The following is a 19,860-nucleotide window of genomic DNA, read 5'->3' on the forward strand; positions in this document are numbered from 1 at the left end:
GGTCGATGAAGACGGCTGCACAGTACTGTCTACTATCGATCGCGGTTATAATATCGTTTAGGACCTTGAGCGTGGCTGAAGTGCACCCATGACCAGCTCGGAAACCGGATTGCATAGCGGAGAAGGTACGGTGGGATTCGAAATGGTTGGTGATCTGTTTGTTAACTTGGCTTTCAAATACTTTCGAAAGGCAGGGCAGGATGGATATAGGTCTGTAACAGTTTGGATCTAGAGTGTCACCCCCTTTGAAGAGGGGGATGACCGCGGCAGCTTTCCAATCTCTGGGGATCTCAGACGTTACGAAAGAGAGGTTGAACAGGCTAGTAATAGGGGTTGCGACAATTTCGGCGGCTAGTTTTAGAAAGAAAGGGTCCAGATTGTCTAGCCTAGCTGATTTGTAGGGGTCCAGATTTTGCAGCTCTTTCAGAACATCAGCTGTCTGAATTTGTGTGAAGGAGAAGCGGGGGGGGGGGGGGGTCATGGGCAAGTTGCAGCGGAGGATGCAGAGTTGGTGGCCGGGGTAGTGGTAGCCAGGTGGAAAGCATGGCCAGCCGTAGCAAAATGCTTGTTGAAATTCTCGATTATTGTAGATTTATTGGTGGTGATAGTGTTTCCTAGCCTCAGTGCAGTGGGCAGCTGGGAGGAAGTGCTCTTATTCTCCATGGACTTTACAGTGTCCCAAAACCTTTTGGAGTTAGTGCTACAGGATGCAAATTTCTGTTTGAAAAATATATATATACACACACACACACTACCGGTCAAAGGTTTTAGTACACATACTCATTCAAGGGCTTTTTATTTATTTTTACTATTTTCTACATTGTAGAATAATAGTGAAGTCATCAAAACTATGAAATAACACATATATCATGTAGTAACCAAAAAAGTGTTAAACAAATCAAAATATATTTTATATTTGAAATTCTTCAAATAGCCACCCTTTGCCTCGATGACAGCTTTGCACACGCGGTGCAAATAAGTAGCCCCACAACCCGCGATCAATACATTTTCACCCGCAACATCGTTTTCAAAGTAGCTCAACGTGGCCGGAAAACCGCGAACATGTGGGCAACCCTGGTTGTTTTAAAACGCCATGACGTCAACCAAGGGCAATTTGCTGTCCTCTACTTCCGGCGTCACATTCTATAACCCGCTCCAGAGATGTGTTCGGAGGAACATGGCGGTACCGTGGAGGCACTGTTGGAGGAGAAGTAAAGGCGCTACTTGTACACGTTTACTAGAAACCGTATGGTGTTTTAATGGAAGTTCTGCTATGTTTGCTGCCTCGTTGCTCCGAAGAACGGGAACTGTCGCTGGCTGGAGAAATGAGGTAACGTGGTAAGATTTCACCGGGCGGGCGTGCTGTCAACCCGAGGAAGGTCAACCAGTAGAGAAGTTGGAAGCCGCAAGCTGATTTTATTGAATGAGTTACAGCTGGCTTGGTGTAGCTATATTGGGATTTAGTCCAGTCCAGTTTATTCTAGTTGTAGAAGCTAACTAAAACAATCAATATTGTATCAATGAAATTGCTTTTCTGGACATAACGTTAGCTAAAGATTGTTGTTTAGTATGACAATATTGTTTGTAGTTCTAGCCATATCTAGCTAGCTGGTTTGTTATGTAGTCTCAGTTTAGCTAAAGGTCAAGACAGTGCATGTCATTTCGGGATTGCTATGTACCAAGTTTTGCACTTGACTTATCTCACTAGTTTAACCCTATTAGCTCAAGCGACGGTAGGTTAACGTTATCACTAGACAGAACTGTCAGTGGGTAGACTTCATTGGTCAAGTGTATGTGGTTCACTTCCTACTAAAATGTCCTCGCAACTAGACCTCGGTTTAACTAGCTATGTCTCCTCTCAACTATACCTCGGTGTAACTAGCTATGTGTCCTCTCAACTAGACCTCGGTGTAACTAACTATGTCTCCTCAACTACAGTGAGGGGAAAAAAGTATTTGATCCCCTGCTGATTTTGTATGTTAGCCCACTGACAAAGACATGATCAGTCTATAATTTTAATGGTAGGTTTATTTGAACAGTGAGAGACAGAATAAAGACAAAAAAATCCAGAAAAATGCATGTCAAAAATGTTATAAATTGATTTGCATTTTAATGAAGGAAATAAGTATTTGACCCCCTCTCAATCAGAAAGATTTCTGGCTCCCAGGTGTCTTTTATGCAGGTAACGAGCTGAGATTAGGAGCACACTCTTAAAGGGAGTGCTCCTAATCTCAGTTTGTTACCTGTATAAAAGACACCTGTCCACATAAGCAATCAATCAATCAGATTCCAAACTCTCCACCAAGACCAAAGAGCTCTCAAAGGATGTCAGGGACAAGATTGTAGACCTACACAAGGCTGGAATGGGCTACAAGACCAGCGCCAAGCAGCTTGGTGAGAAGGTGACAACAGTTGGTGCGATTATTCGCAAATGGAAGAAACACAAAATAACTGTCAATCTCCCTCGGCCTGGGGCTCCATGCAAGATCTCACCTCGTGGAGTTGCAATGATCATGAGAACGGTGAGGAATCAGCCCAGAACTACACGGGAGGATCTTGTCAATGATCTCAAGGCTGCTGGGACCATAGTCACCAAGAAAACAATTGGTAACACACTACGCCGTGAAGGACTGAAATCCTGCAGCGCCCGCAAGGTCCCCCTGCTCAAGAAATCACATATACAGGGCCATCTGAAGTTTGCCAATGAACATCTGAATGATTCAGAGGAGAACTGGGTGAAAGTGTTGTGGTCAGATGAGACCAAAATGGAGCTCTTTGGCATCAACTCAACTCGCCGTGTTTGGAGGTGGAGGAATGCTGCCTATGACCCCCAAGAACACCATCCCCACCGTCAAACATGGAGGTGGAAACATTATTACATTTAAGTCATTTAGCAGACGCTCTTATCCAGAGCGACTTACAGGAGCAATTAGGGTTAAGTGCCTTGCTCAAGGGCACATTGACAGATTTTTCACCTAGTCGGCTCTCACAGACCTGTAACTTCTTCTTTAAGAGGCTCCTCTGTCCTCCACTCGTTACCTGTATTAATGGCACCTGTTTGAACTTGTTATCAGTATAAAAGACACCTGTCCACAACCTCAAACAGTCACACTCCAAACTCCACTATGGCCAAGACCAAAGAGCTGTCAAAGGACACCAGAAACAAAGTTGTAGACCTGCACCAGGCTGGGAAGACTGAATCTGCAATAGGTACGCAGCTTGGTTTGAAGAAATCAACTGTGGGAGCAATTATTAGGAAATGGAAGACATACAAGACCACTGATAATCTCCCTCGATCTGGGGCTCCACACAAGATCTCACCCCGTGGGGTCAAATGATCACAAGAACGGTGAGCAAAAATCCCAGAACCACACGGGGGGACCTAGTGAATGACCTGCAGAGAGCTGGGACCAAAGTAACAAAGCCTACCATCAGTAACACACTACGCCGCCAGGGACTCAAATCCTGCAGTGCCAGACGTGTCCCCCTGCTTAAGCCAGTACATGTCCAGGCCCGTCTGAAGATTGCTAGAGTGCATTTGGATGATCCAGAAGAGGATTGGGAGACTGTCATATGGTCAGATGAAACCAAAATAGAACTTTTTGGTAAACTCAACTCGTCGAGTTTGGAGGACAAAGAATGCTGAGTTGCATCCAAAGAACACCACCATACCTACTGTGAAGCATGGGGGTGGAAACATCATGCTTTGGGGCTGTTTTTCTGCAAAGGGACCAGGACGACTGATCCGTGTAAAGGAAAGAATGAATGGGGCCATGTATCGTGAGATTGAGTGAAAACCTCCTTCCATCAGCAAGGGCATTGAAGATGAAACGTGGCTGGGACTTTCAGCATGACAATGATCCCAAACACACCGCCCAGGCAACGAAGGAGTGGCTTCGTAAGAAGCATTTCAAGGTCCTGGAGTGGCCTAGCCAGTCTCCAGATCTCAACCCCATAGAAAATCTTTGGAGGGAGTTGAAAGTCCGTGTTGCCCAGCGACAGCCCCAAAACATCACTGCTCTAGAGGAGATCTGCATGGAGGAATGGGCCAAAATACCAGCAACAGTGTGTGAAAACCTTGTGAAGACTTACAGAAAACGTTTGACCTGTGTCATTGCCAACAAAGGGTATATAACAAAGTATTGAGAAACTTTTGTTATTGACCAAATACTTATTTTCCACCATAATTTGCTAATTCATTAAATTCTACACTGGATTTTTTTTCTTCCTCATTTTGTCTGTCATAGTTGACGTGTACCTATCATGGAAATTACAGGCCTCTCATCTTTTTAAGTGGGAGAACTTGCACAATTTGTGGCTGACTAAATACTTTTTTTCCCCACTGTATGTCTCCTCTCAACTAGACTTCGGTGTAACTAGCTGTCCTTCAAAAACCGGAGTAAAAGCTGTCAAATGCTCACCTCTCACCTGACTTAAAGGTCACATTTAGGTTACATGTGCAAATGTTGTGGTGTTCAGGTTATTCATTTGTGATATTGATTTCTTTCAGGGGCTGTCCTCAAGGACTGTACACACAACCTCACTAGGCAACTCTATTCTGACAAGGTGTGTCTGAGATTGAAATGTTAAATGCTGTAGATTGATTTCAAGTGTGTGTGTGTGTGTGTTTTAATTCATGTGTGTATTAATTGACATGTGTTTTTATTTCCCTGTAGGATCAAATCAAGGTTGCTTTACCCCACACCAAAGCCTTGTTGCGAAAGGATACACAGCGACGCCAAGTTGAAGGACCCCTTCACTCTAGCCCAAAAAGATTTGAGTAATTTGTACGACGATATCAAAAAGGTAAGTCATTTGACTGAGTCATCATTTAGCACTGAGATTTGTTTTTCAATGAAAAGTGCGCTATAAATGAAATATACTATTGTTATGTAGCATTAAGGCTACAGTGGCGTGCTTCTAACTCATATTGCTCATATACACAGTTCAGACTATTACTGATTTTTATAACATAACTGTAATAAAGATACTTTATCTGTGCTTCACAGGAGCTTTTTGTGTCCAAGTCAGAGCTGAAGTCCCTGTGTGACTACTACTTTGACGGGAAAGGCAAGGCCTTCCGACCCACGATAGTGGTGCTGATGGCCCGGGCCTGCAATAGTCACAGCAACCGAGACGGGTAAGACATTATCCTTGGTATACCCTAGTGAACTAGGTAGGTAGTACGCATGGTAGTGTGTAGCCTGATCTACCATCCTGACCGCTGTGATCTTTATTATTTTTATATTTTTTGTAGTTTCACTAGCAAAAGATCATGTAAGCTTGTGAGATCTGAATGGTTGTAGGGGGCTACTAATGGGTTACAAGGAGACAGACCTGGGTGAGAAACGATGCTAATGAAATTGTATTTTGCGCACACACCAGGAGCAACTTGTCACACCTGTCTGGAAGAAAACACAGATTGGAAAGGGAAAACAGGCTGTTTATTACGTCATTACAGGAGAGGGCTGTATTACGGTCTAAATTAATAATGCGTATACTATATCGTTGCAATAAACTAATTCATTCAGCCTGCCCATATTAGTGATGATATGAACCAATATGTGAGAAAGCTATAACTGTGTTATCAACCAGCCTATTCTCCCTCTCCCCTCTCTCTCCCCGTCTGTCGTTCTCTCCCCCCCCCCCCCTCTCTCTCCTCTTTCTGTCTCTCTCACTCTCTCCCCCTCTCTCTTTCTCCGTCTCTCTCTCTCTCCAGAGATCTGCTCCCAGGTCAGCGGTCCATAGCTATGATCTCTGAGATGATCCACACTGCCAGCCTGGTCCACGATGATGTCATCGACGGCTCGGACAAGCGGAGAGGGAAGACCACTATCAACGAAGTGTGGGGAGAGAGAAAGGTTAGCCAGTCACGCCAGTTTTCTTGAAAAGGTGCAATACTATCACTTTTCTGTAATGCATCTTATGACAAACGAATACACCCTTAGTAGTTGTAAGATCATATGAATGTATTCTCTTATTCCCAGGCCATTTTAGCTGGAGACTTCATCCTCTCGGCAGCCTCCATGGCTCTGGCCCGTATCGGCAACAACACGGTGGTGTCAGTGCTGTCTCAGGTCATGGAGGATCTGGTGAGAGGTAAGGACAGTCGGGCTCGTGATGAGGTAGCCCTGCCCGCGACTTCAAAATCAGTGTCAACCTCGGGCAAAGAGGTAATTACCTCTTGGTCTAATGGTTAAGACTTAAGTTTCTCCCATGGGGGGGACATGGGTTCAGATCCCGCCTGTGACGCATTGCACAATATATTCAGTCCGTTTTCAATTTGAAACAGTTGATTTAAAAAAAAAAAAAAATATCTGTTGCCTTGGCTGTTTTCAGTTATTGTATACCTTCTAACAGAAATACACTTTGAGTTATCAGTTTGGTAATCACCATTACCTGCCCCCTTTTACTATCTAGATGTTGTAATGCAACGCTTCTGATTCTGTAAGGGGAAAATGAGTGATGAATGTTTAGGATGACCGACGTGTATAGGAAACGCTGTCTCTGTTCACACCAACATATTTTGCTGATGTTCCAGGTGAATTCATGCAGCTGGGCTCCAAGCAAAATGAGAGTGAGAGATTTAAACACTACCTGGAGAAGACCTTTAAGAAGACTGCCAGTCTCATCGCCAACAGTTGTAAAGCTGTATGTATGTATTCTATCTCCACACAAACAATGCAGACTTCCAGAAAGTCTTTGGGGCCCAACGGAATAGGTTTGTGTTGACTGGTTGTTCTCTTCCATTCAAGGTATCCATTCTAGTGAACTCTGATCCAGAGGTTCATGAAATAGCCTTTCAGTACGGGAGGAATATAGGTATCGCCTTTCAGGTACATTTTTCTAATACTTGAATCAATGGGGTGTCATTTTTAATGTGCTCATTTTTCATTTTTTTTAAATAAATGTATTTAACAATGAAATGTGTAAAATATATTTTAAGTTGTTTAATTGTGTGTGTCGTAGCTGGTGGACGATGTGCTGGACTTCACAGCGTGTGCCAGCCAGCTAGGAAAGCCTTCAGCTACAGACCTCAAGCTGGGCCTGGCCACTGGACCAGTGCTGTTTGCCTGCCAACAGGTGTGTGTGTGTGTGTGTGTGTGCACGTCTTCCATTTTATGGAAGTGAGAGTTTAACATTTTAACCTTTTTAGCTTCCCATGTGGGAAATAACTGAATGCGTCCCAAATGGCACCCTATTCCCTATATAGTGTACTACTTTTGATCAGGTCCCCCACAAGGCTCTGGTCAAAAGTAGTGCACTATATAGGGCATAGGGTGCCATTTGGGACGTAGTCATTGACTCTCCTGGTCACTGTCTAATTTTGCTATTTCTAGATTGAATCACAGTGACTGACTGGTCATTATAAACTGGGTGGTTCAAGCCCTGAATGCTGATTGGCTGACAGCCGTGGTATATCAGACCGTATGCCACGGGTATGACAAACAAATTATTTTTACTGCTCTAATTACGTTGGTAACCAGTTTATAATAACAAGGCACCTCAGGGGTTTGTGGTGTATTGGCCATATAGCACACCCCCTTGGGCCTTATTGCGTAAATATACACTGAGTGTACAAAACATTAGGAACAGCTTCCTAATATTGAGTTGCACCCTGTTTTGCCCACAGAACAGCCTCAATTCGGGTGTCGAAAGCGTTCCACAGGGATGCTGGTCCATGTTGACTCCAACGCTTCCCACAGTTGTGTCAAGATGGCTGGATGTCCTCTGGGTGGTGGACCATTCTTGATACACACTGGAAACTGTTGAGCGTGAAAAACTCAGCAATGTTGCAGTTCTTGACACACTCAAACCGGTGCGCCTGGCACCTACTACCATACCCTGCTCAAAGGCACTTAAAAATGTTGTTCCAATTGTCTCAAGGCTTAAAAATCCTCCTTTACCCTGTCTCCTCCCCTTCATCTACTCTGATTTGAATTGGATTTAACAAGTGACATCTGTAGCTCAATTGTAGCTCAATTGGTAGAGCACGGCGCTTGTAACGCCAGGGTAGTGGGTTCAATCCCCGGGACCACCCATACGTAAAAATGTATGCACACGTGACTAAGTCGCTTTGGATAAAAGCGTCTGCTAAATGGCTTATAATAATAATAATAATAATAATAAGGGATCATGGCTTTCACCTGGTCAGTCTGTCATGGAAAGTGCAGGTGTTCTTAATGTTTTGTACACTCAGTGTCTATTCCTCTCATTCATAGCATGTTATTTATTAAGCCAGGATAGTCCACTCAGTAACGATTGCCACTGTTTTCCAGGGAGTCCTGGGATCACATAATATGCCTATGACTGATTGCGTAGTCTGTGACAGTGTCTCTTACCGCTCCCTCTTTAGTTCCCTGAGCTGCATGGTATGATCATGAGGCGGTTCAGCTCCAGTGGAGATGTCGCTCGTGCCTGGCAGTATGTCCAGGAGGTAAGAAACATTGGCTATAGCTAGATGGAGTGTGGTCAGAAACATTGGGTATAGCTAGATGGAGGGAGGTCAGAAACATTGGGTATAGCTAGACGGAGGGAGGTCAGAAACATTGGGTATAGCTAGACGGAGGGAGGTCAGAAACATTGGCTATAGCTAGAGGGAGGGAGGTCAGAAACATTGGCTATAGCTAGAGGGAGGGAGGTCAGAAACATTGGGTATAGCTGGAGGGAGGGAGGGAGGTCAGAAACATTGGGTATAGCTAGAGGGAGGGAGGTCAGAAACATTGGCTATAGCTAGAGGGAGGGAGGGAGGGAGGTCAGAAACATTGGCTATAGCTAGAGGGAGGGAGGGAGGGAGGTCAGAAACATTGGCTATAGCTAGAGGGAGGGAGGGAGGTCAGAAACATTGGCTATAGCTAGAGGGAGGGAGGGAGGTCAGAAACATTGGCTATAGCTAGAGGGAGGGAGGTCAGAAACATTGGGTATAGCTAGAGGGAGGGAGGTCAGAAACATTGGGTATAGCTAGAGGGAGGGAGGGAGGTCAGAAACATTGGCTATAGCTAGAGGGAGGGAGGTCAGAAACATTGGGTATAGCTAGAGGGAGGGAGGGAGGTCAGAAACATTGGCTATAGCTAGAGGGAGGGAGGTCAGAAACATTGGCTATAGCTAGAGGGAGGGAGGTCAGAAACATTGGCTATAGCTAGAGGGAGGGAGGTCAGAAACATTGGGTATAGCTAGAGGGAGGGAGGGAGGTCAGAAACATTGGCTATAGCTAGAGGGAGGGAGGGAGGTCAGAAACATTGGCTATAGCTAGAGGGAGGGAGGGAGGTCAGAAACATTGGCTATAGCTAGAGGGAGGGAGGGAGGTCAGAAACATTGGCTATAGCTAGATGGAGGGAGGGAGGTCAGAAACATTGGCTATAGCTAGAGGGAGGGAGGGAGGTCAGAAACATTGGCTATAGCTAGAGGGAGGGAGGGAGGTCAGAAACATTGGGTATAGCTAGAGGGAGGGAGGGAGGTCAGAAACATTGGCTATAGCTAGAGGGAGGGAGGGAGGTCAGAAACATTGGCTATAGCTAGAGGGAGGGAGGGAGGTCAGAAACATTGGCTATAGCTAGATGGAGGGAGGTCAGAAACATTGGCTATAGCTAGAGGGAGCGAGGTCAGAAACATTGGGTATAGCTAGAGGGAGGGAGGGAGGTCAGAAACATTGGCTATAGCTAGAGGGAGGGAGGGAGGTCAGAAACATTGGCTATAGCTAGAGGGAGCGAGGTCAGAAACATTGGGTATAGCTAGAGGGAGGGAGGTCAGAAACATTGGCTATAGCTAGAGGGAGGTCAGAAACATTGGGTATAGCTAGATGGAGGGAGGTCAGAAACATTGGCTATAGCTAGAGGGAGGGAGGTCAGAAACATTGGCTATAGCTAGAGGGAGGGAGGGAGGGAGGGAGGTCAGAAACATTGGCTATAGCTAGAGGGAGGGAGGTCAGAAACATTGGGTATAGCTAGAGGGAGGGAGGGAGGTCAGAAACATTGGGTATAGCTAGATGGAGGGAGGTCAGAAACATTGGGTATAGCTAGATGGAGGGAGGTCAGAAACATTGGGTATAGCTAGATGGAGGGAGGTCAGAAACATTGGCTATAGCTAGATGGAGGGAGGTCAGAAACATTGGGTATAGCTAGATGGAGGGAGGTCAGAAACATTGGCTATAGCTAGAGGGAGGGAGGTCAGAAACATTGGCTATAGCTAGACGGAGGGAGGTCAGAAACATTGGCTATAGCTAGAGGGAGGGAGGGAGGTCAGAAACATTGGGTATAGCTAGAGGGAGGGAGGTCAGAAACATTGGGTATAGCTAGATGGAGGGAGGTCAGAAACATTGGGTATAGCTAGATGGAGGGAGGGAGGTCAGAAACATTGGGTATAGCTAGAGGGAGGGAGGGAGGTCAGAAACATTGGCTATAGCTAGAGGGAGGGAGGGAGGGAGGTCAGAAACATTGGCTATAGCTAGAGGGAGGGAGGGAGGTCAGAAACATTGGCTATAGCTAGACGGCGGGAGGTGTTTGTATAAAATCACCATATAGAAAGAAGTGGAAGGGCGCTCAACCAACGTTAGTCGAGGTGCAACCAATAAATAAGATCAAGGAGAAGGCTCAACGCTCGCTCACCATTAAAACATTATTTTATTTGAGCAACTATTAAAAGCTTTTACCTTTTTTTTTTGTTGCTTTCATCGGAATATAAACGCAGTATAGAAATACTATTGGACCTATGATCATGTAGTAATTACAAGTGACCTGTTAGAAAGCACGCTGACTCCCCCTCCTGTTTGTCCTCAGAGTAACGGTGTGGATCAGACCAACTACCTGGCCCAGCACTACTGTCAGGAGGCCGTCCGGCAGATCAGCCTGCTCAGGCCCTCTCCGGAGCGGGATGCCCTCATCAGGCTCACCCAGACGGTCCTCACCCGTGACAGGTGAGCGCCCACCCCCAGGCGTCACTTCAGGCAGCTACTTGTACCTGTGGAATGCCCCGTATGGAGGGGGAAGATGGTGATGGGTGGTTTAATGTTTCATCAGTGATATTCCCAGGGGGGGTCCTGATGGAGCACTGTTTATGCAGGTTTTTGTATGTAACTAAGATGAAGGTGGAACTAAACTGTGCATACACAGGTTCTTCGGGACTGACTTCTGAGATGCACTGCTTCACATTACCTATGGCTTCTTTATCCCCTCTGGGAAACACTTAGGGGCTCACAGAACAAAGAATATGTTATTGACACCAGTGGTTTTTCAATGCCAGTCCTGCAGGTCCCCTGCCTCAACAGTTTTCTGTAACAACCCCCACATTTTCTTCAATTGGACTTCAACAAAACCATCAAATGGCATGTCAGTGAGGATTGGACACAGACCTGTATGCACAGAGACCCTACAGGATTATTGTAAAAAAAAAACTAAAAAAATCACTGTTTTACCCTATTTTCCCTGTACTGTACATGCAGATGGAGTATCATTGTGATATAGGTGTGTGTTAAGACATTGCTCGAAGATCCGTCCGCACCGCACAAATGCCAAACTTTTGTCATGGTGACTCACACCAATTTGGAGAACGTTGTTTATATTGTAGGTGCTTCCTGTATCAAGTGCTTCATAACAACAAGGCCTTAACATCCACAATGACTCAAATTAAAACATTTTTATTTTATTTTTTTAAGTCAAGCTTTCTACCCATTGTTTTCATTCCCAATCACCACACCACGAGGTCGTACATAGGAGAATGGTTTTATTATAAAAGACTGTGTGTACATTTTTCAATTAATATATAGACACATTAAGGGCAGAGCTCTGATATTTCTACCCATTGACCTGGAACAGCTGCGGTATGCTGTAATGGTAAAACGGTGACAAACGCAGTTAAATTCCCATGCGAGTCTGGACAGGAAAGACAATCATGTAGGAACTGTTGAGAAAGGCTGCCGTGTTCCATCGTAACCTTAAACCAGTGAGAACGCCAACATTGAATTGTCATGAATCGATCGATAGTCATCCCTAAGGGATAAATAGCCTACAGCTATATAAGTGAGTCTAGACAAAGTGGGTGGGGCCCATTTGGAACAATAAAAGGGAAAAAACAACTTGGTGTCGATGATATCCAGACCTGAGTTATAAAACCAAACCATTTGCGGGTTTAAAAAAAACGATGACGATTCTAAAACGATGTGATCTGGGTTTTACATTTGATCGTTGTTGCTCCATCTATGTGAAGACTGAGGCGGTAAATGAGATGTCATATTGGTCTCCATTATTACGGAATAGTCAAATGGGCAGTTTTTGTTATGAACATCATGACAAAACAACAGTTTGAAAACTAAGCCCACTAACACGGCATGAAGAACAATCTATCATAATCCATTACTGTTTACATTTATATACTTCTATCAAAACTACAGATAAATCATTTTTTTCAGATAAGACATGAACTATGACGTTTCTTAAAATGGATATGGAACTCTAATAGTGAAAAGGGGAATGTGTCTGTCAAACTGGGAGTCACAAAATAATGGTTTTGCTTTTCACCGCATTACCATATGGAAGAATTCATTGAATTGAATACGCTTATTGAATACACTTAAATACAAATTAGAGCATTTTGAAAATAAGACCAATAAATGACAATTTAATCAATTCAAAACAATAAAATAGCCTAAATTGAATGTAAATATTACAACAAAATGGAAGCATAATTAAACGTAGAGGTTATACATTTTTTATTAGATTTTGCATGCTTTACGCACAGACTTAATTTCAGCAATGACTGAAATAAAAACAGAAATAAAAGGTTTTGTTATTCATAAAAAGCTCAATAAGTTTGCATTTAACATCCAAAATCGATCAGGCTTGTGATTTATGATAACCTTGATTTGTAGAAAATCAAACAAGTATTTCTCGTCAATCATTTTGAGAAAAAAAAAAAAAAGTGGATGAATCAAATTATTATAGTATTATTTATCTAAATATTGAAACAGTTTGGGCTACAGAGGCAGAATAGCGCAGTTTGAAGCTATATGGCAAAGTTTAGCAACCGCTGGAGATGAGAAATTAGAAGGTGTGTGAGACGACGGGCAGGATGGGGTTACGGTGGGAACGTGTGGGTCTGAGCAAGGGTGAGGTCATTAATGTTCGTTAAAATGTATGTATGTAAATGTTGAGTTGTCTATATATATGTTTTTGTATTGTCAAAAAAGTAAAATAAAAAAAATATTATGAAGAAAATCAAACAATCTTCTGTTGGGACATTTACATGTGTTGTGTGTAGCCTGCTTGAGATAATGTAATTGACATTCACCGAATTTACACTACAGACACCCAACAGGCTGCCACTCACATTATATACTATTAACAGTAGTAACACTTCCCCTAAAGGTCTACACAAGATCACCTAATGCCGACATGTGCTTTACATTTTAGAAGACGCTCTCATCCAGAGCGACTTACAGGAGCAATTAGGGTTGAGTGCCTTGCTCAAGGGCACATCGACAGATTTTTCACCTAGTCGGCTCGGGATTAGAACCAGCGACCTTTCGGTTCACTGGCACAACGCTCTTAACCACTAAGCTACCTACCTGACAGACATTTGCTCCACATAGCATAATACACGTGATACACTCATGAAGACATTCATACGTTAAGATAAGTGCATGAAAAATTTGTAGGTCAATAGATTAACAGTTGGGTCAGATGTTATGTTATGCATATGTAAACAGGGCAGAGCACTTAAAGGAAGGATGGCCTTCAGCTAGTGTTACCCTGGTCTCACAGGAGTTTGGTGGCACCTTAACCGGGGAGGACGGGCTCGTGGTAATGGCAGGAGCGGAATCAGTGGAATGGTATCAAATACATCAAACAACATGGTTTGCCATTCCATTGGCTCCGTTCCAGCTACTATGAGCTGTCCTCCCATCAGCAGCCTCCACTGCCTGGTCTTTTGAAAACATCCCAGTCCTTGTGACATCATCAGCCTTATCCTATTCCTTTTTTTATATACTTTTGTCTCCCAACCCACACGTAACAACACCAAAATAAAGTAAATAGATATTTGTATTTTATTTGCAATCAGTAAGAGACCAAAACATTCTGTCATATCCAAAAGCACTTCCATATGCTTTGTAAGGTCAGATTTCTGTTTTAATTGATCTGTAGTAGAAACATTGAATCAATAGAGTGTAGTAGGGTCCCTTCAGTCAGCATAGTGCATGATGGACTCGACGTAGTTGCCGGGGAACAGGCCTGTGACTCCGCTGCTGATTCCCTCGAACCAGCCGTCGTCGTTCTTCTTGATGATGTAGATGATGGCTCCCTCCATGAAACTCAGCTCGTCGTCTTTATCCGCCGTGTAGTCGTAGATGGCCACCACTGAGGAGGCGCAAAACATCAGAGGGATTAGGCAAACTGGATTAGGATACAACGGGTAAGAAACGGTTTGCCTGAAGGTTAACGTATTTTATTGTGAGTGTCAAAATGTGCTTAAGTAGTTGACTAGTTCAGTGTCGTTTTAAATAAATACATGTGAAGTGTATGGTAGGGAAGAGAAGTGGAGCGGCGTCGGTATTGAGCCCCGAGGCGTACCTTTCTCTATGTAGCTCTTGGGCGCCCACTGGGGGTCTCCTTCAGCATACGGGTCACTGTAGTGCACCACAGCCGCTTCCTCTTCCTCGTAGTCAACTGGCGGCGGAGGAGGAGGAGGAGGAGGAGGAGCTTCATCAAACACGGGCAGGTCATCGGATGGAAGAGGGGGAGGCGGAGTAGGGGCGTCCGCAACTGCCAAACGCCGATGAGTAGAGGAGGGGGAGAGGGAACGAGATTAGGAATGCTGCCTGAAACTGGGAGGAAGGAACGGGTCCCGTTGTACATTACAGGCGGGCTTCACATGCCACCAAGCCCAACGGTAGACAGAACCATGCAAAACCATGCAATCGTGGAAGAGCAACATGCTGTGGTTTGTATGTATGCCAGGCGCCGATGGTTAGTCGGTCAAGGACCAAATAAAAATGTGTGACAGCGAGTTGTTGGCGTGCGGATATTGACCTTTTTGAGATTCATTCCTCCAGGTCACTTGTTAAGACACCTAATTTGGTTACACGTGTTCTTTGCCACCAAGGTAATGCTGCACGCAACGCAAACTTGTTTTGACATTCTATTTCCATTGGATTTGAATTCTCTTCTTGTGTTTTGTTGTATAATATCATTCATTATTTACTTCAGTTAGCAACGACAGTAGAGAACTTGTGACTATCCTAGAGGGATGCGGCTCTATCACCACAAACACACACACCGGTCCAATCCCAAATGGACCCCTAAGCCATTCACCCTATGCACTTGTGGAGATCTGAGAGGATTTGATTGGAAGAAGCAATATGGTGAAACTTCCACCTAGCCTATCAGAGTGCAAGGTGGAGCTATTACCATATTGCTTATACCTGTAACATCTTCTAAGATCTCCACAAGTGCAGAGGGTGTAGGGCTTAGGGCTTAGGGGACCATTTGGGATTGGACCATCCAGAGCTGCAACTAGTTTCAGTTGGAGGCAGAAAGCCCTATCCTCCTATCAGTCCATGTTCCAAAGCAACAACCCTTCTCCATCTTGTGACCCAAAAAGTCCAAGGAAGTGTATTTTGATTTACAGGGAAGAGTATTTTTTCTCTTTAATTATTTACAGAAGCGAACGCCTACAAATGAGTCCAGTACAATAGACTGCAGCCTATATAGTCAGGGGAGGACCTCTGAATCAGAAGCTACAGTAGGATGCGTGGATCCGATCGTGGAGGCTTACCTGCATAAAATCAAACATGATGACCATTTCTACGTTGTGCCAAAGGGAATAAGAGCGGAGCCATTCTGAGGTGGTGTTTTTATCAGAGGATGCTAATCCAATCACCACTCAGGATACTACGTCAGTGCTCTCTGTTTTACTCTCTCGACTGGAAATGACAGCCTTCGTACTGTTAAGAAAACGGCTATAAAAATGGTGGTGTTTTAATTCTGCCGGTAACATAAATCTGTTTAACGCAGACATAAATCTGTCTTAACAATAGCAGGCTAAGCTTCTTTTAAAGTTACACAAAAGCATGCAGACTATTTCTCTGTTGATCACACAGTACTACGCACAATACGTTTAGTCCTTCCATATGCGCCGCTCATACGGTGCATTTTTTTTGGTTAAATTATACTTAACATATGCCTTATCACACACGTGGTACTTTGTAGAATACCAATTCAGCTGCTTACTCCATTATATATTCTCCTGAATAATCTTGGAATGGAGCCACTTTTTTCACTATTTGTTCTCAGTATCTGCACACTGGAGAAAGCAATGGGTCTCGACGGCAATAAGCGTCTGTTTGAGAACACTACTTATTAACACAGACAATAGATAAGAGCTGTCTGCAGGCAGACAGGCAGGCAGACAGGCAGGCAGACAGGCAGGCAGGCAGACAGGCAGGCAGGCAGACAGATGAGTGAACAGGCACAAAGCATGCTGTGTGATTGACAGATGGGGGTTGATATAGTCAGATTTAGGGGAAAGGGTGAGTGATCTGGGGAACAGGGAGAGTGATCTGGGGAACAGGGTGAGTGATCTGGGGAACAGGGAGAGTGATCTGGGGAACAGGGAGAGTGATCTGGGGAACAGGGAGAGTGATCTGGGCAACAGGGAGCGTGATCTGGGGAACAGGGAGAGTGTGTGTTGAGCCTGTAGACTTACTGTTCTCCTGCACCCTGGCCACAAAGCCTGTCAGAGGTATCTGTGGAGTCAGCTGAGGCATGGGGGGAGGAGGGGGAGCTATAGACACGGGAAGCCGCCACAAACGCACCAAACGAAAGAGAGAAAAGCAGACAGAGAGGATATACAGCAGACAGAGAGGATATACGGCAGACAGAGAGGATATAAAGCAGACAGAGAGGATATAAAGCAGACAGAGAGGATATAAAGCAGACAGAGAGGATATAAAGCAGACAGAGAGGATATACAGCAGACAGAGAGGATATAAAGCAGACAGAGAGGATATACAGCAGACAGAGAGGATATAAAGCAGACAGAGAGGATATAAAGCAGACAGAGGATATAAAGCAGACAGAGAGGATATAAAGCAGACAGAGAGGATATAAAGCAGACAGAGAGGATATAAAGCAGACAGAGGATATAAAGCAGACAGAGAGGATATAAAGCAGACAGAGAGGATATAAAGCAGACAGAGAGGATATAAAGCAGACAGAGAGGATATAAAGCAGACAGAGAGGATATAAAGCAGACAGAGGATATAAAGCAGACAGAGAGGATATAAAGCAGACAGAGAGGATATAAAGCAGACAGAGAGGATATAAAGCAGACAGAGGATATAAAGCAGACAGAGAGGATATAAAGCAGACAGAGGATATAAAGCAGACAGAGAGGATATAAAGCAGACAGAGAGGATATACAGCAGACAGAGAGGATATACAGCAGACAGAGAGGACAGAGAGAAGGAAGAAACAAACAGGAACAGACATATCAGTCACCAACAATGTGAAGTCAATGTGAAACAGAGTACCCCAACCCAAAATGAAACAGTGTACCCCAACCCAATGTGAAACAGAGTACCCCAACCCAATATGAAACAGAGTACCCCAACCCAATATGAAACAGAGTACCCCAACCCAACCCAATATGAAACAGAGTACCCCAACCCAATATGAAACAAAGTACCCCAACCCAATATGAAACAGAGTACTCCAACCCAACCCAATATGAAACAGAATACTCCAACCCAACCCAATATGAAACAGAGTACCCCAACCCAACCCAAAATGAAACAGAGTACTCCAACCCAACCCAATATGAAACAGAGTACCCCAACCCAACCCAATATGAAACAGAGTACCCCAACCCAATATGAAACAGAGTACCCCAACCCAATATGAAACAGAGTACTCCAACCCAACCCAATATGAAACAGAGTACCCCAACCCAACCCAATATGAAACAGAGTACCCCAACCCAATATGAAACAGAGTACCCCAACCCAACCCAATATGAAACAGAGTACCCCAACCCAACCCAATATGAAACAGAGTACCCCAATCCAATATGAAACAGAGTACCCCAACCCAATATGAAACAGAGTACTCCAACCCAACCCAATATGAAACAGAGTACCCCAACCCAACCCAATATGAAACAGAGTACCCCAACCCAATATGAAACAGAGTACCCCAACCCAATATGAAACAGAGTACCCCAACTCAAGTCAATATACCCTAAAGTCAATGCAATACTATCATTGCAAGAATTTTAGAGACACACACACTGAAAGGTTAGTCATGAGTTTTGTGCACTTCTACAAGGAAATAAGTTTACTATGTCATGTGTACAAATGATAGAAATAGAGTCTATGCTTGTGGTTTTTAGTTCAGCGAGGCCAGAGACTGAGTGCAGGTTTCCCCAAGGTATTTGGTTGTTGTACAGAGGGATTATAAAGCGATGAGGTTTGATTGTTGTCACGTTGCCATTTCATGCTCCTAATCACAATGAGATGATTTAGATGATTGTAGCATCGGCATACGGCCAGAGAGAGGCGCTGTCTGCACCCCTAACGACCCTGGTTCTTAGTTCACAAACCGTGGCGCGAAGAGTGCCACCCATAGAAATATGATCTATAGACAGGCCTTGGAACCTCTTACCCTGGCAATTTGACGGGTAAACTCATGGGCACACTCACAATGGCTGCAAGTCCACCCATTATGCTATCATTGACTTGAATGGGGAGGGCCCGTTCTATAGATTAAATTTCTATGGTGCCACCATCTTAAAATAACCTGTTGACCTTAGAGAGGTCAGGGTCAAGGGTCAGGGCCCCCTCTAGCTAACGTGTTGCAATTGTCCACACTGATGTCTAAATGTATCTTGTGGCTAACAATCATAGACGGTTTGTGTCTGAAATCAAACAAGGATGATATGCCATATTTTTGACATGGATAGATAGGGGCAATATTTCATCCTTCAATTTCCATCCCATAAAGGCTACTGATAATGCTGGTTTAAGCTGGCTCTTAATCTACAGGCTCTTGAGGTCAACCCCATGCCTAAATCATGATCTTTACTGAAGGAAGCATGCGATGCTGCCTCCATACACCCGACCCGTATGCTTGGATAAGTGGCTCATTAACAGCGGCATAAAGGTCAACGTTGTGGAACAGCCAAAGGTTCATGATGTCACTAAAAAAGGAGAGTAGATAAAGCATCATCTTTTTCAGATAAAAGGCCTCTACATCTCCAGTGTCTACAGAACGTCCTGTATAACCGGGACTAGACATAATGACAAGAGGAAGTGTTTATTTAATAACGGCTTTATACAACGCCACAGTTATAAATGATTTGGGGGGGACGAGGGTTCCGGCTCATTAGAGAAGCTTCCTCCTCCTACATTCTGTAAGTGCGTCTCAAATGGCACCCTATTCCATTTATAGTGCACTACTTTAGACAGAGCCCTATGGAGAATAAGGAGCCGTTTGGGACACGCCCAGTGTCCTCTTAGTGCTGATGGATCTTAACATCCAATGACAACCCTCTGCGATGCCAGTTAACATTGTGACTGTAAGATTTGACGCCAGCCGGTCTTTCACAGTGCAAGTGAACGGGAGAGGGGAGAGCTGAGGAGAATCTCAATTCAAAATGGCACAGGTGGCTGCCGACAGCTTGAGTTTCTCACATTTTATTCTAAATCCTTTTGAATTTTCCAGTACTTTTTTTATTTTTTTATTTCACCTTTATTGAACCAGGTAAGCCAGTTGAGAACAGGTTCTCATTTACAACTGCGACCTGGCCAAGATAAAGCATAGTAGTGCAATAAAACAACAACACAGAGTTACATATGGGGTAAAAAACATAAAG

General features: G+C 44.2%; 2 protein-coding genes across 4 annotated transcripts in view; one reads left to right on the forward strand and one right to left on the reverse strand.

Annotated features, from left to right (window-relative positions):
- The window catches only part of LOC311108950 (abl interactor 1-like), a 36,120-nt gene extending 18,666 nt beyond the window's left edge, over positions 1–17,454 (reverse strand). The window contains exons 1-3 of one of the 2 annotated variants that reach the window (XR_014610563.1): positions 16,696–17,454; positions 14,562–14,753; positions 13,514–14,348 (exon numbers count right to left, since the gene is read on the reverse strand). Coding sequence is in view for 1 of the 2 variants with exons in the window: in XM_084151728.1 (XP_084007854.1) it covers positions 14,173–14,348; positions 14,562–14,753; positions 16,696–16,756 (429 nt within the window). In the remaining variant the exon portion in view is untranslated. Of the gene's footprint in view, positions 1–12,686; positions 14,349–14,561; positions 14,754–16,695 lie in introns of those variants that run through there. The other variant, XM_084151728.1, reaches the window with a different exon arrangement.
- On the forward strand, positions 1,147–11,654 carry LOC311108948 (all trans-polyprenyl-diphosphate synthase PDSS1-like). Of its 2 annotated transcripts, XM_084151725.1 has the most exons (11): positions 1,159–1,330; positions 4,511–4,566; positions 4,677–4,806; positions 5,010–5,140; positions 5,720–5,861; positions 5,988–6,099; positions 6,542–6,651; positions 6,756–6,836; positions 6,970–7,083; positions 8,357–8,437; positions 10,776–11,654. In XM_084151725.1, exons 1-11 carry the CDS (start codon positions 1,178–1,180, stop codon positions 10,914–10,916), a joined length of 1,251 nt encoding a protein of 416 aa, XP_084007851.1. In that variant the 5' UTR covers positions 1,159–1,177; the 3' UTR covers positions 10,917–11,654. The 2 variants fall into 2 exon arrangements, with proteins under 2 accessions (XP_084007852.1, XP_084007851.1); XM_084151726.1 differs by lacking the exons at positions 8,357–8,437; positions 10,776–11,654 and adding an exon at positions 7,634–7,871 and having other exon boundaries at positions 1,147–1,330.
- Positions 17,455–19,860: the final 2,406 nt, after the last annotated feature.

The sequence above is a fragment of the Coregonus lavaretus genome (genome assembly GCF_964263955.1).
Source record: "Coregonus lavaretus genome assembly, chromosome: 34".
NCBI classification, from domain to species: domain Eukaryota; kingdom Metazoa; phylum Chordata; class Actinopteri; order Salmoniformes; family Salmonidae; genus Coregonus; species Coregonus lavaretus.

Bases quoted from the DNA above. Each gene is read 5' to 3' on its own strand.
- LOC311108948 (XM_084151725.1), top strand. From the start codon at position 1,178: ATGGCGGTACCGTGGAGGCACTGTTGGAGGAGAAGTAAAGGCGCTACT. The intron at 5,141-5,719 runs GTAAGACATTAT...CTCTCTCTCCAG, and splicing joins AGTCACAGCAACCGAGACGG to AGATCTGCTCCCAGGTCAGC. The intron at 6,100-6,541 runs GTAAGGACAGTC...CTGATGTTCCAG, and splicing joins CATGGAGGATCTGGTGAGAG to GTGAATTCATGCAGCTGGGC.